The sequence below is a fragment of the Bufo bufo genome, chromosome 1 (genome assembly GCF_905171765.1).
Source record: "Bufo bufo chromosome 1, aBufBuf1.1, whole genome shotgun sequence".
Classification (NCBI taxonomy): domain Eukaryota; kingdom Metazoa; phylum Chordata; class Amphibia; order Anura; family Bufonidae; genus Bufo; species Bufo bufo.
In genome coordinates, this window is record NC_053389.1 from 233,213,213 (window position 1) to 233,231,059 (window position 17,847).

At 44.2% G+C, this 17,847-nt stretch overlaps 1 protein-coding gene across 5 annotated transcripts in view; it reads left to right on the forward strand.

Annotated features, from left to right (window-relative positions):
• Positions 1–1,921: 1,921 nt before the first annotated feature.
• The window catches only part of IL17RA (interleukin 17 receptor A), a 29,564-nt gene continuing 13,638 nt past the window's right edge, over positions 1,922–17,847 (forward strand). For 3 of the 5 annotated variants that reach the window (XM_040436743.1, XM_040436752.1, XM_040436760.1), the window contains exons 1-4: positions 1,922–2,138; positions 2,596–2,620; positions 4,766–4,912; positions 5,698–5,822. In XM_040436743.1, the coding sequence (XP_040292677.1) occupies positions 2,040–2,138; positions 2,596–2,620; positions 4,766–4,912; positions 5,698–5,822 (396 nt within the window). In that variant the 5' untranslated portion in view covers positions 1,922–2,039. The remainder of the gene's footprint in view (positions 2,139–2,595; positions 2,621–4,765; positions 4,913–5,697; positions 5,823–17,847) is intronic. The other 2 variants (XM_040436724.1, XM_040436734.1) reach the window with 1 other exon arrangement.

Here is a 17,847-nt window from a genome sequence, read left to right on the forward strand (position 1 = left end):
TCTCTAGCCTTGAGTCCTAGTTCTTTATCTTTCCCCTTCTGTTGTTATTCTGGTGTCCCTCCCCTCCCCATAATTCGTGACATCATGTCCAGATATGTGCACCCTCACAGTAGTAATGTCCAGATGTGTCCCCATCACGGTAGTTATGCCTACATCTGTCCCCTTCACAACAGTTATGCTCAGATGTACCCTCTTCACAGGAAGTAAAAAAAATACAATACATACCTAGTTCCTCCGATGATCATCACAGCTCACCCTGCGCTCCCTAGCAGCAAGCAGGATACACATTGTGCTGCTGGGCCGTGTAGAGGAGGAGCAGAGGCTGATTCACCATTACAGGCAACTGTCTCTGTGTCCTATGGATGCAGAGACAGCTGAGAGCAGGACATACCTCAGCCGTTCCGGGAATGCGGTCCACGGGACAGCCACCGAAATCCAGGACTGTCCCGCTAGATTCAGGACGTTTGGGAGGTATGCTTTTATTAAACAAGCTAGATGTGGATTGTTCGTACAATGAAATAACTCAGAGAAATGCTGATTATACGATATAGAGTGTTCTATAATACATATATTACAACCTCATTATAAGGCTACATGCACACGACGCAAATTGCGGATCCGCAAAACATGGATGCCGGCTGTGTGCGTTCCGCACTTTGCGGAACAGGCCACCATTATAAGAAATGCCTATTCTTGTCCGCAAAATGGAGAAGAATAGGACATGTTCTATTTTTTTTGGGCGGGCCCGTGTGCTGTCCGCATCTATTGCGGCCCCACTGAAGTGAATGGGTCCGCATCAGAGCAAAAATGTGGCTCGAATGCGTATACAAACTACGGTTGTCTGCATGAGGCCTAATACTGTCGGGCTATAGTGGCAGTACTATGAAAAGTTCATGTGCTAAGCCTACCTGCACACAGGTGTGGGTAAACACGCACATGAGTATTTCTGCACCCAAACTGTATGTGTTACTTGCAGTTCTTAGGACGTTTTGCCACAGAAGAAAGAAGTAAAGTGTACATAAGATCTGTCTAAGGCTACTTTCACACTTGCGGCAGAGTGATCCGGCAGGCAGTTCCGTCGCCGAAACAGCCTGCCGGATCCGTCAAAACATATGCCAACTGATAGCATTTATAAGACGGATCAGGATCCTGATCCGTCTTACAAATGCATTGAAATGCCGGTGTCATCCGGAAAAACGGATCTGGCATTTATTTTTTTCACCTTTTTTTTGGTCTGCGCACGGATCCGGCATTTTTTTCCTGTGAAAAAAATGCTGGATGCGGCATTCAGTCAAGTGTTCCGTTTTTTTGGCCGGAGATAAAACCGTAGCATGCTGCGGTTTTATCTCTGTCCTGATCATTCAAAAAGGCTGAACTGAAGACATCCTGATGCATCCTGAACGGATTACTCTCCATTCAGAATGCATTGGGATAAAACTGATCAGCCCCTAGGACGGAACTCTATGCCGGAAAAGAATAATGCTAGTGTGAAAGTACCCTTATTACACACACTTTGCTGATACTGTATTACGCTGCCATTTTAACACATGAAAACCGTGCATAATCCGCAACCTGTGCAGATTTGGTTTTGTTTTCACCTGCTTTATAGGATGTGATGCGCACAGTTTATTGTACTAACAGAACTAAGTCATGACCAAGGAGGGCTGGACCGAAACGCGTTGGCGTCTTTATTGCTTCTGTGTACAGGTCTATCTGCCGCAGTGTCTTATAGCAGGATAAAGAGTGAAGCCGTAAAGCGCTCTCTTCTCCGAGTGCCTCCTACGTCCGGAATAACAACTGCGAGGCTAATAATAATAGAGCCAGGTCAAAGTCAGGCCCCGCCTACTGATTTGCATACCTGGGATTCCCCAGTCCTCTCTTCCCGGAATAGCCGCCCCCTTTCTCTCTCACAGCCTCACCTGGGCTGGAAGACGCGTTCTCATTGGTCAGCCCGCTCTTGGTAAATTTGCATTCGGTTCTCCGCTGAGGGAAGGAGGAAGCAAAGTGGTCACCGAGACGGCGCCGTCCATGAGAGGGCTATGGCGCCCGGTTTACCCTTCTTTATCTTTGGCGGGGTGATGTGTGCCGCCCTGGGGCTCCGAGTCATGGACTCCTCAGACTTCAACTGTTCACAGCCGGTGAGTTACCCGCCACTATGTGTCCGTCCTGTCAGTGACTGACAGCTGCCCATGGTAATGTATGGAGTAGGTGCCCCATGCCATCCCATGAAGTGATTGACAGGTGCCCTCAGAGGCATGAGGCCCCTCCCCATCTGCAAAGTTTTATGCCATGTCTACCAAGCTGAGAGGGGCCAGGATTTCTTTTTTCCAGGATGAAGCCCCCAGCAGTCTCCTGGTTATGGGCATGATTTCAGTAGTGCCAACCGTGTACCCGCTAGGTATTGTATTGGTAATCCAGGAGCACCTCAGATCCCTGGCGTAATTGCTCATGCACATCCAGCATTCAGTTTCATTGCCTAATTGTCATCTACTCCTCAGATATTGGGATCTGACCCCCCATGTTGTTTCCTTCACCCCACCACCCGTTTCCATTGCTCACAAGCCTTCCTAACCTTGTTCTTTTCCTTTTTCGCAGGGGGTTGAGTGCAAAGTTTTGAACAGTAAGTGATCCATAATTATGTAATTGCTGCACTTGTCACGCGCACATTTATAACTGTAAGGCCTCCTGCACACGTACGTGTGCTTTCCGTTGCCGTATTGCGGACCGCAATACACGCTCGCCGTTTCGTGTGCATTCCGCTTCACGGATAAGGACCCATTCATTTCAATGGGTCCGCAAATCCGGAGATGCGGAACGGAAGCACGGAACGGAACCCTACGGAAGCACTACGGAGTGCTTCCGCGGTGTTTCGTCCCGTACTTCCGTTCCGCAAAATGATAGCACATGTCCTATCTTTTTGCGGAACGGCGGGATCGCAGACCCATTAAAGTGAACGGGTCCGCGACCCGATGTGGCTGCCCCACGGACAGTGTTCATGTGTTACGGCCCGCAGCACAACCACGGGGCTCACACGTTCGTGTGCAGGAGGCCTTAGACCACACAACGCGGATGCTCTATGGATCAGTACTGCGCAACCGTACAAGCCGCAGCGGGCTCCAATTTACTAATTAGGACACTGTGTATTCGGTCTGCTGTGTTAACAGCAGCAACATGGCCATTAACAATGCAGACGTACAGTGCGGTCCTAACTGCGGGTTGTGAGGTCGTACGGTGCTAGGACACAGCGCGACCACATCACAACCATGCCGTGCGGTAGAATAGATGGTGTGCCCATCCGTATTTGTGTGCATATCGCTGCCGCACAAGGTTTCAGCTGCAGTAAAGAATATTATTATGTAGAGGAAGTTAATACAAGGCACTTACTAATGTATTGTGATTGTCCATATTGCTTCCTTTGCTGGCTGGATTTATACACCACTCGTTTCCCTGCTTATGACCACCCTACAATCCGATCTGCTGTCCAGAAACAATGCTGCTGTATGTGGACGGGAGCCAACCCTCGTCTTCATACTGTGGAGGAGATCGCTGCATGTAAATGGGCACTTTACCTTCACTGAGCGAGCAGCCGGCTATTGGGAAAGAACGCTTCCTTCCCGATAATCAGCTGCTGCTTGGCGCGTCTAAGGCTACTTTCACACTTGCAGCAGGACGGATCCGACATGCTGTTCACCATGTCGGATCCGTCCTGCGGCTATTTCGCCGTGCCGCCGGACCGCCGCTCCGTCCCCATTGACAATAATGGGGACGGGGGCAGAGCTCCGGCGCAGCACGGCGAAAGCCGCCGGACTAAAAAGCCTGACATGCAGTAATTTTAGTCCGGCGGCCTTTCGCCGTGCTGCGCCGGAGCTCCGCCCCCGTCCCCATTATAGTCAATGGGGACGGAGCGGCGGTCCGGCGGCACGGCAAAATAGCTGCAGGACAGATCCGACATGGTGAACAGCAGTGTGAAAGTACCCTAAATGAGCCTTTAGTGGCCAGTGCAAAAACTGCTTTTTTTTTTCTTTCATAGATAAAGACATGGAGAATTTTAAATAACATCAAATATTCTTTAAAAATATATTAAACATAAAAACGTGATTAAGGGTACTTTCACACTAGTGTTATTCTTTTCCGGTATTGAAATCCGGTAAAGGGTCTCAATACCGAAAAAAAAAGCATCAGTTTTGTCCTAATGCATTCTGAATGGAAAGCAATCCGTTCAGGTTGCATCAGGATGTCTTCCGTTCCGTCCCTTTTTACGGTATTTGACCGGACAAAATATGCGGAACAATACCGCACTTGCCGGATCCGGCATTAATTTCCATAGATATGTATTAATTCCGGATCTTTGTGGAAATTGACGGTTTTCCGGTCTGCGCATGCGCCGGGATATAGGAGGAGCTATTTTTGCTTTTGATCTTTGGAAAAATTAAAATACCGGATCCGTTATTCCGGATCCGGTATTTCACCGGATCCATCTAACGGATCCGGAAAACAAGGATATCCGTTTATATACAGTTTGCCGGATTCGGCAGGCAGTTCCAGCCAGGTTCTATTAATGCTAGTGTGAAAGTACCCTTAAACAGTAGGTAATTTTCTGATGATACATTCCCTTTAATTCTCCCACTGATTGCCCCCTAGACAATATGAGTATTATTCTAAATAAAGGAATTTAGGAATTTCTTTATAATAAGGTGTATTTTCTGTGTTTATTTTCCTTTTGTTTCTTGGAGAATGCCTTTAAGTTAATTTAATTTTCATTTAGGTAACTGTGTGGACCTAAGCTGGATACACCATTACCCTTGGACCCCTACTGCCCCCTCCCACTTGGAGGTCACAGCAGGCATCAGAAAGGATAAATGGGGAAATCGAGTGCCGGTTTTACAGATTAACTGGACAGTGAGCATAGACTGTGAGTTATGCCTACGAAAAGGAATAACACTTGGGGTACAGGACAATCACACGCTAATACTTGGGGTACAGGACAATGACACGCTAATACTCAGGGTACAGGACAATGACACGCTAATACTTGGGGTACAGGACCATGACATGCTAATACTCGGGGTACAGGACCATGACATGCTAATACTCGGGGGTACAGGACAATCACACTAATACTTGGGGTACAGGACAATGACACACTAATACTCGGGGTACAGGACAATGACACGCTAATACTTGGGGTACAGGACAATGACATGCTAATACTTGGGGTACAGGACAATCACACGCTATTACTCTGGGTACAGGACAGTCACACGCTATTACTCTGGGTACAGGACAGTCACACGCTATTACTCTGGGTACAGGACAATCACACGCTATTACTCTGGGTACAGGACAATCACATACTAATAGTTGAGGTACTGGACGGTAACACAGTGACACTTTGGAGATAAGACAATGACACCATTGACACTTATGGTACTGGACAAAGACACTATTACTTGGGGTACAGGACACTGAAATACTAATACTTGGGGTACAAGACAATGGAATAATAATACTCTGGGTACAGGACAATAAAACACTAATACTCGGGGTACTGTACGGTAACAAACTAACCCAATACTTGGGTTACTAGACAAAGACATAGTAATACTTGGGGTACAGGACAATGATACACTGATACTTGGGGTGCTCTTGCTGTATAGTCTGTGGTTCACATTGTGTCATTGCTCTGTGTCCTTGCAGCCAGTATACTGAATCTACAAGGTGTGGAGATCTCGGTTATGGAGGTTGATATAGGTTCTACACAATGCGTTCAGTTCCAGTTCGGTAACGGATTCCCGCAACAGCGAGATCAGCACGGCCAGCCAGTAAGTGAACCTGAATAGATTTTCAATCGTCAGAACTGGGGTTGCAGAGGGAGCAAATTATTTGGGTCCCACTGCTCTCCCATCAGAAAGTGGCAGCTCAGGTTTGGAATGAAGCTAATTTGCTGCATATTATCCATCAGATGTATCTGACCCCCATGCGCTTATTTCGGATGGGTAGGGGAACCTCCACTGACTGTCTTAGATGCTGCAGATTTGGTGTGGACTTTTGGCACATACTTTGGACCTGTCCACCTATTGCACATTCTAGAAGGCTGTAACATCTTTCCTGCCTGTCTGCTAGGCCCACTGGATGAGGAACAATGGTCACATCATGAAAAAAATATTCTTGAGAGAAACTTTATTTTTAGATAGAAAATGCATAGCATTACATTGGAACAACCCTATAGGCCCCTCATAAAAAATGTGGAAAGCCCAAGTGAGGCTTGTTTTACATCTGCGTTAAGCTGACCCGGCAGGCTGTTCTGGGCAACAACAGCCTGCCGGATCTGGTACTGCTGAGCACTGCTGGAATTCCTTCCGTCACCATTCACTATAATGGGCGCAGCTGTATTTGTCTGGCCGCTTCATCTCCGCTGGTCCCCATTATAGTGAATTGGGCTAGACGGAATTCTGGCAGTAACGGATCCGGCAGGCTGTTCCTGGTCAGAACAGCCTGCCGGATCTGCTTAACACCAATGTGAAAAAGGCCTAAGGGCTCATTCAGACGACCAGCCCTTTGATAGAAATGCCTATTCTTGTCTGCAATTTCGGACAAGAATGGGACATGCTCTATCTTTTTTGCGGGGCCACGGAACAGGAGTATAGATGCAGACAGCACACGGTGTGCTGTCCGAATCTTTTGTGGCCCCATTGAAAATTGCGGGACAGATGCGGACACAAATATACGGTCGTCTGAATGAGCCCTAAACCAGAGTATTCCGTTTGTAGCCATTGTATTCAAACATATAGACTCCCCAGATAAACTGAAAGATGATTATAGGTTTGAAGGATGTAAGAGAAAAGTGCTACCTGCATACACATACCTATTTACATTTGGTAATTTGACCATAATTTGTCTAATTTCATGTGCCACTAGTTAAAAGTTAACCTTTATTTTCCCTTCCCCCACGACAGCACCACAGAGAGAGAGAGGATCCACCCCCAGGGACAGGAAACCTACAGAATCAAAAGGTGGAGCCTCTCTACCCCTTCAGTGGTTTCCTGTCCCTGGAGTAGGAGACCTACAGTTTTTCTTTCAGGTAATTACCGTCAGTCTGTTTTATCCTAGAGGGCTGGTGGTATCCTGCTGGGGTCCATCGTGCTGCGGTTGCAGGCTGACAGGACCCTAGGATCCGGGGGGGCTCCTCTGGGTCTTGCGGCAGGCGCGTGGGCATCTTCGGGCGAAGTATTGCCACGCAGAGTAAGGAAGCTTCACACCGAAGCAGGGCGGCCGGCGCGTGGGCATCCTTTCATTAAGGCTCTGCCACGCTGCTTCTGGACGGAGGAGAACGCCAGGGGATAGAGTGGCTACTTCCGGTAGCGGGCGCAGTGGATGACGCACTTCCGGAAGCTCGGGGGTGTACTTCCGGCCTGCTAAATTTTAATGAGCTATACCTTTCAGCCGAGATGCTGAAGTCTGCTGTCGGCTTACGGCGTTTTTAGCAACAGCTCACCAAAGTTGAAGCGGAGTATACAGGCTTCTAAGTGTGAGTGCCGCCGCAGCTCTGTCCGCTTGTTATACTGATATGGAGGCTGTGTTGGATCACTTTCCTCCCACTGATGTACCCTGGCTAACCTGCGGTTTTACAGGATATTTGTGTCCTTCCATCTCCCTCCTATTAAAATTTTTCCTTGGCCAGCTAGCTGCAAAGGATACAGAGAGTGTCTTAATAATTTATGGTCTGTGTGACTTCATGTTCTTGACCCTAAAAGCAGGCTTCCTTTGCTGTTACCAGCTATGATGAAGGAGGAAGACACAGGAATCTGCGGAGAGAGAGAGATGGTAGCACCGGTTTCGGTACTTGGACACAATGCTCTTCCTGAGTGAGTGATAGTGCGGCAATTTTCCTTTCTCACTTTTGTTCTTCGTATTATTTTATGTTTTTTAGTCCAAACCTAAGAAACTGTTTACCAAAAAGAAGAATGGAGAATGTGCCATAGGCAAAACAGCCCTATCATCATCTTATGACAAGAAATTGTGTCAACGCTGTATTGACAGGACGATTTTGGATGAATCTCCATCCCTCCTAGAGAATATTAAAACTCTCTAAGATGGAAGTGAAGAATACGCTTAAACCCTGTAAGAAGACTAATATGACTGAAAGGGATACCCTATCCCAAGACAACTATTCTGGAGATAGTGACTACCCCTTGGATTCCCTTTCTTCAGAATCTTCCTCGGAAGATGAAATTGTGCAAAGAGCCCCCCCCCCCCCCCGAAGATACGGACAGGCTGTTAAAAGTTATAAGATCCACTTTGAATATTGAGGATATTAGGAAGGTTAAATCGGTAGCTGACTCCTTGTTTGAAGGGTTGCAGGATTAAAAGGGTAGATGCTTCCCTGTCCATGGTAGCATTTCTTCCCTGATTCAAAAAGAATGGAAGAAACCTTGTAGGAGGGTTTTTATCTCAAAAACCTTTAAGCGTAAATACCCCTTTGAAGATGAGGCTTCATCTTGGGGCAAGGCACCCAAAATAGATGTCGCTATTTCCAGGGTTTCTGAAAGGTCCTCTCTTCTCTTCGAGGATGCGGGTGTTCTTAAGGATCTTTTGGATAAGAAGGCTGAGTCCTTCCTGAAGGGTGCTTGGGAAGCATCTACTTCCTCTTTCCGTCCCAACTTAGCAGCCACAGTAACAGCTAGAACCTTAGCCCTTTGGCTGCAGCAGTTAGATGTCCAGTTAAAAGAGAGGTGCCCTAGGTAGCACATTTTATCTTCTCTGCCTACTCTACAGAAGGCTTTTTGGCAGATGCCTCGGTATACGTGGTCAGGCTTGGCGCTTAGACTGCATCTCTTACCAACTCCGCTCGTAGAGCTCTTTGGCTTAAAGGGGTTATCCGAGTTATTTTTTTGTTCTTTCTATGTTCCTAACTAAGCAAATGTGACAGCTTTCCAATTCACTCACTTTATCTCCGGTGGCTGGTTTCTCAGATTTCACTGAGGGTCACATGACCTGTGATGTCAGCTTCTCTCCCTGCTCTGATAAAGGTTGTTTACAAGCCTGTAAACGAGACGTCACTGTGCTGGCCACGCCCCCTCCACTGCCGTCTGCTCTCTCAAGATTCTTAACCCCTTCAGCTGAACAGACTGCAGGCAGTGAGGAGACAATGCTGGGCACTGAAGCTGACATACTAGAGAGAGCATTACACAAGAAGGTAGGGGGAAGATCCTGTGTGTATTAGTGTCATTATACAGCTGGGACATGTAGTCCTACACATACAACATGCTGCAGAGTCTCCCAGCACTCAGGGCAGCTCTTGTATCCACTCCCTTAGCAGTGTCATTATACAGCTGGGACTTGTAGTTCTACACATACAACATGCTGCAGAGTCTCCCAGCAGGCAGACATGTCACTCAGGGCAGCTCTTGTATTCACTCCCTTAGCAGTGTCATTATACAGCTGGGACTTGTAGTCCTACACATACAACATGCTGCAGTCTCCCAGCAGGCAGACATGTCACTCAGGACAGCTCTTGTATCCACTCCCTTAGCAGTGTCATTATACAGCTGGGAGTTGTAGTCCTACACATACAACATGCTGCAGAGTCTCCCAGCAGGCAGACATGTCACACAGGGCAGCTCTTGTATTCACTCCCTTAGCAGAGCAGGGGGAGGGGCAGAGATTGTTTTTATTGCATGTAAACAAAGGGCCAGAAAAGAACCAGGGAAATGAGGAAAAATATTTTTATTTTTTGCATAAAACTTGCTTAGCTCAGTTATATATCAGATTTTCAGTGCTATATTATTTTTTTTCATAACTCGGACAACCCCTTTAAGAATTGGAGTGGAGGAGATGTAGCTTCCAAACAAAGATTATGTGGTATTCCCTGTCAGGGTGAATTTCTTTTTAGCCCGGATCTAGATGATTTGTTAGATAAGGCGGCGGATAAGAAGAAAAGATTTCCCCCTCCCAATCCTTCAGGATTTTCTTATTTTAGGCCCAGAAGGTCCTTTTCGGTCCTCAGGGGGTTATTCAGGTAGAAGACAGTTTAGAGACAAAGACCAGAGATTTAGATCAAGGAATTTGGCAGGGAAAGGGTTCCTTTTTGGAAACTCCTCCTCGTCAAATAAAAAACAATGACCGCAATGACGCCAGACCAAAGGTGGGAGGGAGACTAAGATTATTCCTTTCCGCATGGGAAAAGGTAGCAGGACCCTGGTGTCACCGCCAGATCTGAGAAGTTCTGACAGACGTTCTTCAGTATCTCTTGCATGATGTTCTTTTGTTTTGGTTTCATTTTGTCATCTCTCCTCCCTCTCCCAGCTGTCATCTATTATCAGTGATCGCCTCCCTTTATATCCCCTCCCATACTGCTTCACTTTGCGGTTTATACCACTTCCTGGATTGTGCTCACTACTAGATGCAGCATCTGCTGGTTCCTCAGATAAGTCTATTCCTTTATTTGTGTTTTCCTGTTGGCTTGATTCTAGGTGACCCTGACTCCCTCCGTATTGAGTGCAGGGAGGCGGTGGTCGTGTCCCCTCACTATTATAGGGTTTTCAGGTGTTACTCAGTCTAGGTACGGGGGCATGCAACTTTCTATCATTAAGATCTTTGAATGGGCTGAGCAGTCAGGGAGAGCTCTAGGGCTTTTGTAGGGCTCTCCCATTTGTTCCTTAGTTTGGGATCAAGTCAGTTGGATCGTTATTTGTGACTTCTAGTTTTCTGCATAACCATCCGTGACACCTGGGTTTTAGGGGTTATTCATCGTGGCCTAAAACCAGAATTTCCCTCCTTGCCACCACAAATATTTGTTGTTACAAAAAATTATGCTGTAAAAGGGTCCTTCCCTATAAAAAAGGAAGTTCTAGAACTTATAGAGAAAGAGGTCTTAATTACTATTCCTCAAGAAGAACAGTCAAAAGGTTATTTTTCCACCCTTTTTCTAGTCCCAAAACCGGACGGCTCATTCAGAACCATCATCAATCTGAAAGATTTAAACAAATTCTTGGTATTCAGAAAATTCAAGATGGAAACAATGAAAACTACGATTCAGCTTCTGCTTCCACATTGTTTCATGGCAGTAATAGACTTGAAAGATGCATATTTCCACATACCAATGCACACGGAGTTCCAGAAATTTCTAAGAATGGCAGTCTTTATGGAGGGTCAGCTGCAACAGTTCCAATTTCAGGCTTTACCCTTTGGCCTGTCTATGGCCCCCAGGACCTTTACCAAAGTGGTGGTGGAGATGGTTTCCTTTATAAGACTAAAGGATGTGATGATAGTACCATATCTTGACGACTTTTTAATAATTGCAAAGTCTCATCACAGTTGCAGGGAAGCAGTTTAGATGGTGACAAAGACCTTTCAGGAATTGGGTTGGATAATCAACGAAAAAAATCCAGGCCAAGGCCTGAAAAGTGTCAGAGATTTTTAGGTCTAATGTTAGACTCTGTATCCCAGAAGGTATATCTGCCGGAGGAAAAGGTAACCAAGATTTCCAGTTAGATAAAATCCCTATCTTCTCCCACTCTGACAATCCAGAAAGCAATGTCAGTCTTAGGGTCCCTGATGTCCTGTATTCCAGCGGTCAAATGGGCTCAGCTACATTCCCGACAATTACAGATGGAAATATTGGCGGCATTTAAAAAGAACAAGGGTTCTAGATGTTGGGATAAAAATCTCAAAAACAACGATAAAAAGTCTAGCCTGGTGGGAGGACAGGAGTAATCTAATTCAGGGTATTCCATGGTCCTATCCGGATCTGATAATTGTAACTACAGATGCAAGCCCCTGGGGGTGGGGAGCGCATGTTCAGGGTCACAGTTTTCAGGGTCAGTGGTCTCTGAGTCAAAGGAGCTTTTCCTCCAACAGGAAGGAACTTGTAGCAGTGAGATTAGCAATAGAAGTCTCTCTGCCCCTTATAGGTTCCGGTCATGTCAGAGTCCTATCTGACAATCGGACTACGGTAGCCTACATAAATCACCAGGGGGAGACTAGGTCGGTTGCCCTCGGATGGGAGGCGACTCGGATGTTGAAATTCTTAGAGGCACAGGTCAGTCACATTTCGGCCCTACGTATAAAAGGGAGAGAAAATATTCAGGCAGACTTCCTTAGCAGGTATCCGTTAAAACAGGGAGAATGGTCTTTGAACAGTTCAATCTTCTCCATGATCACAAAATTATGTGGCATGCCCGTGATAAACCTGTTTGCCTCACGTCAGGACAAGAAGGTAGATTGGTTTTGTTCCCTGAATCCGAGGGAATCCCCCTATGGGGTGGACGCCCTTCTCCTCAAATGGAACTTCACACTCACTACCCTATGCCTTTCCACCCTTCCATTTACTTCCTTTAGTTCTGAAAAAGATCAGGAAGGACAGGGCGAGAGTGATTCTGATTGCTCCTTTCTGGCTGAAAAGAGCATGGTTCACTCCTCTCAGATTGATGTCAGTAACAGATCCCTGGATACTTCCGGAGATTCCCGATCTACTGTCCCAGGGTCTGGTTTTCCATCCAGCAGTAAATGGTCTACATTTAACTGCTTGGAATTTGAAAGGAGAATTTTAATCAAAAAGGGTTTTTCTCGAGATCTAATCGCTACCCTTCATAAAAGTTAGAAAACTGCCAATTTCCATTTCTGCTAGGACTTGGATTTTTTTTTTAGAGTGCTTTTTTAGAGTGCTATAAAATCTATTCTAATAATCTGCCTGATTCGATCCCTATTTCCTACATTCTGCAATTTCTTCAGAGAGGGCTAACTTTAGGGTTAGCTAAAAATACTTTAAAAGTGCAGATTTCTGCCCTGTCGATTCTCTTTGAACACAATTTTGCCTCTGATCATTGGGTAATTAGGTTCCTTAAAGCTGTAGATAGGATGGCCCCGGTTTCTACCCCGAAGGTTCCCTTGTGGGATCTCAATCTGGTCCTAAGATCTCTGACACAGCCACCTTTTGAGCCCATGGAATCATCCAATATTTAAACATCTTACTTTTCAGATGGTTTTACTGATAGCATGCAACTCGCTTACCCTCCTGGCCGTGCTGAGTGCTATCTCCAAAAATCTTCCTTTTACCACTATTCTAGAGGATAGAGTCATTATCCAGCCTGATCCGGCCTTCCTACCTAAGGTTTCTTACCATTTCAATAGATCCTAAGAAATTGTGCTTCCTTCTTTTTGTGCCAATCCCCAAAAAAACAAAAGAAAGAGAATTTCATACTTTTAGATGTAAGGCGATGCTTAATGCATTATCTCAAATCTACAAAGGAGTGTCTTCTGCCTTGTTTGTCCTCTTCTCTGGACCAAATAAGGGTAAGAAGGCTACCAAAGGTACCTTATCTAGATGGATCAGACTAGGTATATCGCAAGCTTACTTGGAGGCTGGTCTTTCTCCTCCAATCTCGGTGAAGGCTCATGTGGCCGTCTCCCTGTACCTTTTTCCGGCACTATCATTTGGACCTAATCTCTTCCTCTGATCAGTCTTTTGGTAGAAAGGTCTTACAAGCGGTGGTCCCTCTATAAGGAAGGGGGTTATTCTCTGTAATTCTCTTTGTGGTGCTGTCGCTTGGGAAGGGAAAAAGGATGATTACACTTAGCGGTAATCCGATTTTCCAGACCCCACGACAGCACCCTTCCTTATTCCCTCCCTGTTTCTTCCTTCTTCCTATCTTTGGCACCGGGTGAAAATATAAATATATATATATATATATATATATACCGTACAGACCAAAAGTTTGGACACACCTTCTCATTCAAAGAGTTTTTTTTATTTTCATGACCATGAAGGCATCAAAACTATGAATTAACACATGTGGAATTATATACATAACAAACAAGTGTGAAACAACTGAAAATATGTCATATTCTAGGTTCTTCAAAGTAGCCACCTTTTGCTTTGATTACTGCTTTGAACACTCTTGGCATTCTCTTGATGAGCTTCAAGAGGTAGTCCCCTGAAATGGTTTTCACTTCACAGGTGTGCCCTGTCAGGTTTAATAAGTGGGATTTCTTGCCTTATAAATGGGGTTGGGACCATCAGTTGCGTTGAGGAGAAGTCAGGTGGATACACAGCTGATAGTCCTACTGAATAGACTGTTAGAATTGGTATTATGGCAAGAAAAAATCAGCTAAGTAAAGAAAAACGAGTGGCCATCATTACTTTAAGAAATGAAGGTCAGTCAGTCAGCCGAAAAATTGGGAAAACTTTGAAAGTAAGGGCTATTTGACCATGAAGGAGAGTGATGGGGTGCTGCGACAGATGACCTGGCCTCCACAGTCACCGGACCTGAACCCAATCGAGATGGTTTGGGGTGAGCTGGACCGCAGAGTGAAGGCAAAAGGGCCAACAAGTGCTAAGCATCTCTGGGAACTCCTTCAAGACTGTTGGAAGACCATTTCAGGGGACTACCTCTTGAAGCTCATCAAGAGTGTGCAAAGCAGTAATCAAAGCAAAAGGTGGCTACTTTGAAGAACCTAGAATATGACATATTTTCAGTTGTTTCACACTTGTTTGTTATGTATATAATTCCACATGTGTTAATTCATAGTTTTGATGCCTTCATAGTCATGAAAATAAAGAAAACTCTTGGAATGAGAAGGTGTGTCCAAACTTTTGGTCTGTACTGTGTATATATATATATATATATATATATATATATATATATATTTTTGAAAGGTGTATGATTTGTTGATATTAAATGTGATTAACTAAGGTAGGAGTCTCTCTCTTGCTCTGAAATCCACTGAAGGGGTAGAGAGGCTCTACCTTTTTATTTTGTAGGTTTCCTGTCCCTGAGGGTGGATACCTCTCTGTGGTGCTGTCGTGGGGTCTGGAAAATCCGATTACCGGTAAGTGTAATCATCCTTTTCTGAATTAAACATGAAACTACTAACTACTGTGAGACTTTTTCTTTAAAACTATCAGCAGATATCAAGCAGTTAGCCTACTTGGACTTTTAGTCTTTATAGTCTCTTTAAAGAGGACCTTTCATCAGTATAATTTTAATAAACTAATAACCCCACCTAATAGTGCGGCTTCCACTGATGTTCCCCCTTTTTTTTTTTTAAATCGGCCACCGAATGTTGAAATAATAGCCCCGTTTGTTCTGCTGCAGCGCCTGTCACTCAAGCGCTTTTTTGTATGGGGCGTTGCTAAACTTTTTTCTTTGCTATGGGCCTTGGCTGAGAGCGCAGCCAATCAGAGCGCTCCTCTCTCAGCCAGGCAGAAGGAGCTAAAGTGCAGCGATGTCTAGGGGATGATTATGATACTTACCCTGCCGCTCGTACCGCTGCTTCCACACCCGTCGCGTCCCTCGGCCGGTCTATCTGATATTTCGCTCATCTTTCTATCTGATCTGCCTGGCTGAGAGAGGAGCGCTCTGATTGGCTGCGCTCTCAGCCAAGGCCCATAGCAAAGAAAAAAGTTTAGCAACGCCCCATACAAAAAAGCGCTTGAGTGACAGGCGCTGCAGCAGAACAAACGGGGCTATTATTTCAACATTCGGTGGCCGATTTAAAAAAAAAAAAGGGGGAACATTAGTGGAAGCCGCACTATTAGGTAGGGTTATTAGTTTATTAAAATTATACTGATGAAAGGTCCTCTTTAACCCCTTAAGGACTCAGCCCTATTTCACCTTAAGGACTTGGCCATTTTTTGCAAATCTGACCAGTGTCACTTTAAGTGCTGATAACTTTAAAACGCTTTGACTTATCCAGGCCGTTCTGAGATTGTTTTTTCGTCACATATTGTACTTCATGACACTGGTAAAATGAAGTCAAAAATTTTTTTTTTTTTGCTCAAAATAATACCTAATTTACCAAAAAATTTGAAAAATTTGCAAATTTCAAAGTTTCAGTTTCTCTACTTCTGTAATACATAGTAATACCCCCAAAAATTGTGATGACTTTACATTCCCCATATGTCTACTTCATGTTTGAATTGTTTTGGGAATGATATTTTATTTTTTGGGGATGTTATAAGGCTTAGAAGTTTAGAAGCAAATCTTGAAATTTTTCAGAAATTTACAAAAACTCAATTTTTAGGGACCAGTTCAGGTCTGAAGTCACTTTGCGAGGCTTACATAATAGAAACCACCCAAAAATGACCTCATCTAAGAAACTACACCCCTCAAGGTATTCAAAACTGATTTTACAAACTTCGTTAACCCTTTAGGTGTTGCACAAGAGTTATTGGCAAATGGGGATGAAATTTGAGAATTTCATTTTTTTGCCTAATTTTCCATTTTAACCCATTTTTTTCACTAACAAAGCAAGGGTTAACAGCCAAACAAGACTGTATCTTTATTGCCCTGACTCTGCCGTTTACAGAAACACCCCATATGTGGCCGTAAACTACTGTACGGCCACACAGCGGGGCGTAGAGTGAAAGGTGCGCCGTTTGGTTTTTGGAAGACAGATTTTGCTGGACTGGTTTTTTGACACCATGTCCCATTTGAAGCCCCCTGATGCACCCCTAGAGTAGAAACTCCATAAAAGTGACCCCATCTAAGAAACTACACCCCTCAAGGTATTCAAAACTGATTTTACAAACTTTGTTAACCCTTTAGGTGTTGCACAAGATTTAATGGAAAATAGAGATACAATTTCAAAATTTCACTTTTTTGGCAGATTTTCCATTTTAATATTTTTTTTCCAGTTACAAAGCAAGGGTTAACAGCCAAACAAAACTCATTATTTATGGCCCTGATTCTGTAGTTTACAGAAACACCCCATATGTGGTCGTAAACCGCTGTACGGGCACACGGCAGGGCGCAGAAGGAAAGGAATGCCCTACGGTTTTTGGAAGGCATTTTTTGCTGGACTGTTTTTGTCCCATTTGAAACCCCCCTGATGCACCCCTAGAGTAGAAACTCCAGAAAAGTGACCCCATTTTAGAAACTACGGGATAGGGTGGCAGTATTGTTGGTACTAGTTTAGGGTACATATGATTTTTGGTCGCTCTATATTACACTTTTTGTGCGGCAAGGTAACAAGAATTAGCTTTTTTGGCACCGTTTTTTTTTTTGTTATTTACAACATTCATCTGACAGGTTAGATCATGTGGTAATTTCATAGAGCAGGTTGTCACGGACGCGGCGATACCTAATATGTATACAATTTTTTTAATTTATGTAAGTTTTACCCAATGATTTCATTTTTAAAACAAAAAAAAAGTTTTAGTGTCTCCATAGTCTAAGAGCCATAATTTTTTCAGTTTTTGGGCGATTATCTTAAGTAGGGTCTCATTTTTTGCGGGATGAGATGATGGTTTGATTTGCACTATTTTGGGGTGCATATGACTTTTTGATCGCTTGCTATTACACTTTTTGTGACGTAAGATGACAAAAAATTGCTTTTTTTACACCGTTTTTATTTTTATTTTTTTACGGTGGTCACCTGAGGGGTTAGTTCATGTGATATTTTTATAGAGCCGGTCGATACGGACGCGGCAATACCTAATATGTATACTTTTTTTTAATTTATGTAAGTTCTACACAATGATTTCATTTTTGAAACCAAAAAAATCATGTTTTAGTGTTTCCATAGTCTAAGAGCCATAATTTTTTCAGTTTTTGGGCGATTATCTTAAGTAGGGTCTCATTTTTTGCGGGATGAGATGACGATTTGATTGTTACAATTTTGGCGTACATGCGACTTTTTTGATCACTTTTATTACCTTTTTTGGGAAGTAAGGTGGGCAAAATTTCAATTTCATCATAGTTTTTTATTTTTTATTTTTATGGCGTTCACCGTTCGGGTAAAGAAACATGACCGTTTTATAGATCAGGTCGTTACGGACGCGGCGATACCAAACATGTGTAGGGAATTAAATTTTTTTTCATTTTTAATCAGTGATAAATGTGTTTT